General features: G+C 56.0%; 1 protein-coding gene across 1 annotated transcript; it reads right to left on the bottom strand.

Annotated features, from left to right (window-relative positions):
* Positions 1-1,912: 1,912 nt before the first annotated feature.
* On the bottom strand, positions 1,913-7,947 carry LOC108801437 (probable low-specificity L-threonine aldolase 2). The gene is made up of 7 exons (XM_018573328.1): positions 7,778-7,947; positions 7,534-7,617; positions 6,534-6,622; positions 4,551-4,736; positions 3,150-3,447; positions 2,720-2,806; positions 1,913-2,208 (listed from the first exon to the last, which is right to left on the bottom strand). Exons 1-7 carry the CDS (start codon positions 7,929-7,931, stop codon positions 1,913-1,915), a joined length of 1,194 nt encoding a protein of 397 aa, XP_018428830.1. The 5' UTR covers positions 7,932-7,947.
* Positions 7,948-8,726: the final 779 nt, after the last annotated feature.

The raw sequence follows: 8,726 nt of genomic DNA, 5'->3' as shown, positions 1-8,726 counted from the left end.
GGGGGGGCAACATTGGCACGCCAGCTGTGATGAAACTACAAATCCCGTCATGCCTCTCAGAGTCATGCCTGTGGCAGTCAGTCTTTCAATGCCTCGTGGGTCTTGTAGTTCCACAAATGGAGGGCCGAGGGTTGTGGAATGACGAAGGATGGGACGGGGCAGAAGGGCATTTAGCCGTATAATGGTGGCAGCTGATATCGGCTCCGAGTGATGAAGGTCGCAGGCTCCTCTACAATATGACCACGTGGGCTGCGATGTGATTGGCTGCTAAGTCCTCTGTCACTGCAACACACCATAAATCTGACATTCCTGAGACCCCATGTCCCCCGCATTGCTCTAGACCAGGGGGAGGCAACCTTGGCTCTCCAGCTGTGCTAAAACTACAAATCCCATCGTGTTTGTGAGTGGTGCCTGTGGCTTGCAATGCATTATGGGATTTGTAGTTTCAGCACAGCTGGAGAGCCGGGGGTTGCCTCCCCCTGTTCTAGACCCTTCTGTGTGAATTCTATCTCCGCCCGAGCGCGCAGACTTGAACATGTGCTCGCGTGGCCTGTGTGTCTTTCGGTGGATCTGATCGGAACCCCAATGTTAGACTTTGGGCCGCCAGATGTAGGCAGACGAGTCCATTTACATCCGCTTACCACGGCTCGGCCGGGTCCGCAAAACCAAATGGAACGCAGTTATGTTTTGGCGGAGCTGATGGATCGGGGGCTGTGACTGGACGCGCGTCTGCTTACATCCAACTCCAGGTAAGTTCCTCCGTCATAAGAGAACTGGATGGACGGTAACATGTTCCGGACTGGTCCAATCAGCATGGGCTCTGTGCACGGATCCCCCGCCGATCAGAACTATCGGGTGTCCATGTCAAAGGGGCCTTTAGTTGCCTGTGTCGGGATGACGGGACTCACGTGTGCAGAGGATGCCGGACGTCTGCACTGAGCCGCGCGGATGGGATCCTGTAGGCTTGCGCTGTGAATTGTCACCTCACTGGGGGCAGCCATCAGAGAATCCTCCCAGACTGCTGGGGGAGGGGACGGTCCGGGATCATTACTCGTTTCCTTACATCGGAGAGCACGGCTCATCTCTTAGATCCAAAATATTAGTAATGGGAGATGAATTATGGCGTGTTCTGGCCTTCCAGAACCACCCCGGGACCCGCTAAATGGCTACATGGCCCCTGCCTGCGGCAGTCATGCTGTGTTCGGTCTCGCTGCAATAGAGATGATGAGCGAGTGTTGAAAATCCAAACTGAGTCATCAGAACTGTGTAAATTGGTTTATAGAAGTTCCATGCATGTTGTACCAGTGTAGCTGTAGAGCCGTGGGGGGCAAGGCAGTCCCTATAATGAGGCAGGAGGAGGATGTTGCCTCAGGCAGCATCTCTATGGGTCACATGGGGGAGCGGTCTGCCGCCCCCTTTACAGCCAGAGTGTGGGGGGATGTTTCTGTCACACACAACTCATAGCCACCCGGGACACCCTGGCTGCTGTAGTATAGAGCTGCAGATACAATGCACGGTGTAATGATACAATGCACGGTGTAATGATACAATGCACGGTGTAATGATACAATTGCAGATACAATGCACAGTGTAATGATACAATGCACAGTGTAATGATACGATGGTGGATACAATATGTTATTGGCGGGATCATTGGGTGAAACAAATAAAACTAATGCAGCCCCCCAAAGTCTGCACAGCTACAATATATTCCATGTGGGGGTTCGATGGCGGTTAGTGAGTTTCTTCCTTAGGAGATGAATGACGAATATGTGACCGGCATTTTCCTCCTCCAGACGGATGCCGGCTGTGCGCACAGACCCTGGTACTGAGGGAAGTGCACGGCTCAGATCCGGCAGGCCTGAGAACGGGGGGGTCACATGGGGACATGGCTCCCCTTCTCTGGGTCTCGTTATTTTGCAGCGTCACTGCTGTACCTCCCGAGCACGGATTTCAGCTTCTCTAGTGCCCGCTGGGTGTCCTGTGCCGAGACGTCGCGGTGCCAGACCAGGCGCACTTGGCGAGGAGACATGGCCAGAGCTCTCACCACCACGCCGCCTCCATTCTCCTGCTCCTCCGCGGTCACCGCACTCAGCTCTTCACACAGCTCCTCTACTGTCACCCGGCCCAGGAGTGAGAGCAACACTATGTTACTATCCACGACGGCGGGGTCCGCCAGACACACCGGGGAGCCCAATTCCTGCACCGCTGAGACAAAAACACACCCGTCACATGCTGGAGGAAGTGACATCAAATATATACATAGAGAGAGAGATCAGCATACATCTACAACGTGCAGAGCTGTGGGAGGGGCCCACCAGGCTCCGCCCACTACATAAACCTACAGTGCACGTTGGGGGGGGGGTGCAGCCTCGGCATTTCAGTTGTTGTGGAATGAGTCCCATGAGACATTGCAAGCGTTTGAAAGCCACAGAAATGACTCCCATGGGCAGATGTATGATGGGATTTGTAGTTTCCCCGCAGCTGGAGTGCCCAGATGGTCTACCCCGGATTTAGGAAGTGATGTGCATTGTAGCGTTCCATAGCGTACACTGAACGCAGGGAAGCCATGTATCTCAGTACTGTGAGAGCGTTGTCACCCGAGCACAGGAAGTGTTGCTGGCAGGATCAGCAGGAGGAAGGAAAGGAAGGCGGCCGCCCCGGGTGAGGAGACGCAACGTACAGATCACCGCGCGGCGCTCGGCGTCGCCCATCTCACCTCTGGCAAATGTTTTGGCATTTTGGTGATCCAGCTTGTAACATTCAGGTGTGTTGCATGCATAGGTGCTGACAAGGAACATGGCGTCTGGAAGAGTGAGCAGAGGTGTGACCTTATTGGTCTCCTGCGGCTTTTCTGTCCAGTCAGCAGGCCGGGGTGCAGAGAGGACATCACTGTGCGCCTTCTACAGTCTAGAACTGTTACAGAGAATGTGCTGTGTGGCAGAGCTGTGTAAATCTCGGGGCTGGATGGGCAGAAATATGAACCCTCTGGCGGGGTAGATCAGCTCTCATGTGTGTATTTCGGGGCCCAGTCACACGGGTTCAGTGCCGGGATCTTTGTGGGTCACACAGCACCAGCGCATTACAGAAAAAAACCGCAGCAAGTCTTTACTGTTATGCACCACAACGCACATGCGTTTAAACATGACCTCCGCCCTGCGGTAACAACGCACACCACTCTGCACTCCCACTGGTGTGGACGGGTCCTCGGGGGTCATCATAGAACATACAACTGAGTGGCAGAGTGAGCAGCCAATAGCGTGCGAGGGGCGGGGCAATCCTCCTCTGGTGTATATGGTCGCATTGTACCTTGGAGAGGCAGAGTGACACGGAGTCGCAGAATCTCACAATCTCGGCCGGCTCCACCCCCAGCGACACCGCCGCGTTCATCAGCCGCGCCCCATCCAGGTGCACCTTCAGCCCGTAGCGGTCAGCCAGGTCCCGCACCTACAGGAAGTGAAGACGGCGACAGGAACACAATGAGCGGTCACACCTGAGCTCAGCGCCATTGCTCAGCATTTCTGCAGCGTTGGAGAGATTATTTCTGCCCGGGACCCCCATTGGTGGGATTGTGCTCTCACTTCCTGTCCCTGTGACACCTGGACAGGAAGTAGAAGGTAACAGAGAGCAATAAATCAGGTTTTCCAGCTTCTGAACACAACGGCCGATTTGTAGAAACTTCTGGAAGGATCTGAGCGCTCGGCTGACGTCTCTCCCGACTGGGGCGCAGACACGGGACGCAGACACAGGACGCAGACACAGACAGGGATGCAGACACGGGGACGCAGACACAGACAGGGACGCAGACACGGGGACGCAGACAGGGACGCAGACAGGGATGCAGACACGGGGACGCAGACAAGGGGACACAGACAGGGACGCAGACACAGGGACGCAGACAAGGGGACACAGACAAGGGGACACAGACAGGGACGCAGACACGGGGATGCAGACACGGGGACGCAGACACGAGGACACAGACAGGGGGACACAGACAGGGACACAGACACGAGATCACAGACAGGGGGACACAGACAGGGACGCAGACACGAGGACGCAGACAGGGATGCAGACACGGGGACGCAGACACGAGATCACAGACAGGGGGACACAGACAGGGACACAGACAGGGGATGCAGACATACAGACAGGGAGACACAGACAGGGAGACACAGACAGGGGGACACAGACAGGGAGACACAGACAGGGGGACACAGACAGGGACGCAGACACGGGGACGCAGACACGGGGACACAGACGGGGACACAGACAGGGGGACACAGACACGAGGACACAGACAGGGAGACACAGACACGGGGACACAGACAGGGACGCAGACACAGGGACGCAGACACGGGGACGCAGACAGGGATGCAGACAGGGGGACACAGACAGGGACACAGACAGGGGGACACAGACAGGGACGCAGACACGGGGACGCAGACACGGGGACGCAGACACGAGGACACAGACACGAGGACACAGACAGGGAGACACAGACAGGGACGCAGACACGGGGACACTGAATGGGGCGTGGGGAGCGCGCGCACCTCTTTCATATAGGACAGCGGGAGGACGCGCCCCCCCATGCGGTTGTGGCTGTTCTCCAGGCAGATGAGTCGCGTCTGTGCGAAGTGGACGTCCGGGTACCCGCGCTGGATTTTACTTTCCAGGTCCTGCAAGTCCAGACGCCCGTCTTCTAATGTCCTCACCGAGCGAGCGAACACCCCGGCCACCTGCCACAAAGGAACGCAGCCAATGAGTCCGATCCATCCAGCAAAGGTCATCAGCGATACATTGTCACAGTGCGCGTCCCCGCAATCCATCCTGACCCCCATAGCCAAACCTCGGCCCTACAAATCCCATCACGCCTCTGGGAGTCAGGCCTGTCAGTCTTGCAATGGCTCATGGGACTTGTAGTTTCTCCTTCACTGGAGGGCCGGAGTTTGGCTAGCCCAGCAACAAGTGGATTTGAAGCCAGAACTGGGGGGAGGGGTGTAACTCTCCGGGCATGCACATGGGCGTTTATTTGTCCCGGCACTAAGCTGTGCTGAGAGTGTACACTGAGCCGCACATGCGCACGGGGGTTCACATATCATGGCAATGAGCCGTGCTGAGAGTGTACACTGAGCCGCACATGCGCACGGGGGTTCACATATCATGGCAATGAGCCGTGCTGAGAGTGTACACTGAGCCGCACATGCGCACGGGGGTTCACATATCATGGCAATGAGCCGTGCTGAGAGTGTACACTGAGCCGCACATGCGCACGGGGGTTCACATATCATGGCAATGAGCCGTGCTGAGAGTGTACACTGAGCCGCACATGCGCACGGGGGTTCACATATCATGGCAATGAGCCGTGCTGAGAGTGTACACTGAGCCGCACATGCGCACGGGGGTTCACATATCATGGCAATGAGCCGTGCTGAGAGTGTACACTGAGCCGCACATGCGCACGGGGGTTCACATATCATGGCAATGAGCCGTGCTGAGAGTGTACACTGAGCCGCACATGCGCACGGGGGTTCACATATCATGGCAATGAGCCGTGCTGAGAGTGTACACTGAGCCGCACATGCGCACGGGGGTTCACATATCATGGCAATGAGCCGTGCTGAGAGTGTACACTGAGCCGCACATGCGCACGGGGGTTCACATATCATGGCAATGAGCCGTGCTGAGAGTGTACACTGAGCCGCACATGCGCACGGGGGTTCACATATCATGGCAATGAGCCGTGCTGAGAGTGTACACTGAGCCGCACATGCGCACGGGGGTTCACATATCATGGCAATGAGCCGTGCTGAGAGTGTACACTGAGCCGCACATGCGCACGGGGGTTCACATATCATGGCAATGAGCCGTGCTGAGAGTGTACACTGAGCCGCACATGCGCACGGGGGTTCACATATCATGGCAATGAGCCGTGCTGAGAGTGTACACTGAGCCGCACATGCGCACGGGGGTTCACATATCATGGCAATGAGCCGTGCTGAGAGTGTACACTGAGCCGCACATGCGCACGGGGGTTCACATATCATGGCAATGAGCCGTGCTGAGAGTGTACACTGAGCTACGCATGTGCATGGGAGTTCATTGATCCCGACACCGAGGTGTGCTGAGGATATACGCTGAGGCTGCACATGCGCGGGTCCACGTACATTTCGTAGGAAGGAGTGACACAATGTATCTCATCTGCAACAAAATTCCTTCCTGTTCCCCAGTCTTTGAATTATTCCCAGGAAAAACAAGCGTTTCTGTGGCCGCTCACAAAGCGTTAGTTGGAGTTCAGCTTTCGTGCGTCAGTAAGATCCATTTAACCTCCGGGGTCCGAGGGTGACTACGCTGCCCCTCCGTAGATACAGTGGAGTGGTCAGTGTAGTCACCAGGACACAGGAAGTGAGTTACCGGCAGGATCAGGTCTGAGAGGCTACAATGCGTTTGTTCTGCTGACTCCTCGGTCGGCGCCATGACAGCGATTGGCCACACGATGGCAGCACACTCCCGGGAGAAGCATGGCGACCCCTTACCTGCGCGGTGCTCCCCTGCTCATAGACATTCATGTGCGATTCTTCTCCCAGCAGGACCTCGGCCCCTCTCCCCCGACACTGACTCATCACTGAAAGACAGACACACAGTTTCCACCTCTACATGTCACAAGCCGGATGTTTTATTGGGATCCAGCTCACGCGTGTGCGGTCCCGGTCATGGAAACCGCAGCGCACAGGAAAACAAAGTCCTTCCCACAGCGGGGATTGCTCACCAGGGCGGCCCGCTGCAGTTTTCCAGCAACGCTGCACTTTTTTGGGGGGGAGAGAAATGTCCATTTAAATATTTTCCTCAATATTCCCATACATGTTGTCTGCACCAAATGTCTTTACAAACCCAGATATTACCTTATAAACGTAGCAGAGGCAACATTGCCTGTGCAGAGAGCAGAGCTGTGGGAGGGGCCCAATAGGCTCCACCCACTACTAGCTGCCTGCAGAAAGCTACAGGAGGGGGCGGAGACAAGACCAGTCACCCTGCACAAGGAGAGAGAGCAGCAGTGGGCGGTCTTTATTACAGGAAGGGGGCGGAGACAAGACCAGTCACCCTGCACAAGGAGAGAGAGCAGAAGTGGGCGGTCTTTATTACAGGAGGGGGCGGAGACAAGACCAGTCATCCTGCACAAGGAGAGAGAGGAGCAGTGACCAGTCTTTATTACAGGAGGGGGCGGAGACAAGACCAGTCACCCTGCACAAGGAGAGAGAGCAGCAGTGGGCGGTCTTTATTACAGGAAGGGGGCGGAGACAAGACCAGTCACCCTGCACAAGGAGGGAGAGCAGCAGTGAGCGGTCTTTATTGCAGGAGGGGGCGGAGACAAGTTATCACGGAGTTCGGCTGTGTTGGCGGGGGACACCCACAGGACTCTCTACACCTTCCAGCTGCTGCATTCTGGCAGTTATCAGGCAGGAAGCACCCGGTCTTGGAGTGCAGCGGGCTCGCCTTGGAGGACATTGCTCTGAATCTGGAGATTGGGATACTTACCGGAAATCAAGTTGCCCATTGTGCCGGTGGACAGGAAAAGGGCGTCCTGCGTTCCAAACAGTTGTGCGGCGCGGCGCTGGATCTCTGGAGGAGGAAGAATAGAGATTTGATTGGTCAGGTGACGGACGGGATCGGCCTTTCCAGACCCAGATATGACCTCATACGGGTGTCAGTGACATCATCGCCTTGCTGAGCTGTGGGAGGGGCCCCAGACCAGGCGGTAACGTGTCACGTGTGCGCTCACCGTTCACCGTGGGATCTTCGCCGTAGACGTCGTCCCCAACCTCCGCCTCGGCCATGGCTCTCCTCATCTCGGCGCAGGGCTTGGTCACGGTGTCACTGCGCAGGTCCACCACCGTGGCCTTGCCACCCCCCTGACCCGTTCTAGTGGTGTACATGGTGCGGATGGATGTGGCCGGGTCGGGATGGGCGGCGGCAGACGTTGGCGCTGGTTTTGCCAACCACAGAAACCGGAACCCCGAGATCCTTCCAAACTACAAGAGAATAAAAAGAATTCTGCATCTTGTGTTTCCTGTAGGGGGCGGAGCTATCTGTCATGTGACCCGTCCTGGAGGATGAGGTGGAGCTGGGAATTCATTGTGAATCTTGTGTTTCCTGTAGGGGGCGGAGCTGTCACGTGACCCGTCCTGGAGGATGAGGTGGAACTGGGAATTCATTGTGAATCTTGTGTTTCCTGTAGGGGGCGGAGCTATCTGTCATGTGACCCGCCCTGGAGGATGAGGTGAAACTGGGAGCTCATTCTAAATCTTGTGTTTCCTGTAGGGGGCGGAGCTATCTGTTATGTGACCCGTCCTGGAGGATGAGGTGGAACTGGGAATTCATTCTGAATCTTGTGTTTCCTGTAGGGGGCGGAGCTATCTGTCATGTGACCCCGGAGGATGAGGTGGTTCGGACTCCACAATGTTTTCATGATGACGGGAAAGACGGATACATTGTAACAATCGTCAGAACTCTTTAATTAAAGCAAAACCCGATTATCAATCACCATCGTCCCCTTCAATCCGGAGATGCCCCTCCCCCGCAGTACCTCCATCTGCCACTAGAGTCTGATGGCCAGCATCATTCACACCCACTTCCTCTGAGCCCGGGTCATCCTATACTACATACTTCCTATACTACATACATCCTATACTACATACTTGTTGGTAGATCTAAAGAAGCCACACCATCTG

Source organism: Nanorana parkeri, unplaced genomic scaffold (genome assembly GCF_000935625.1).
Source record: "Nanorana parkeri isolate BGI_ZX_2015 unplaced genomic scaffold, ASM93562v1 scaffold2339, whole genome shotgun sequence".
NCBI lineage: Eukaryota > Metazoa > Chordata > Amphibia > Anura > Dicroglossidae > Nanorana > Nanorana parkeri.
This window is presented reverse-complemented; position numbering and strand designations above follow the sequence as displayed.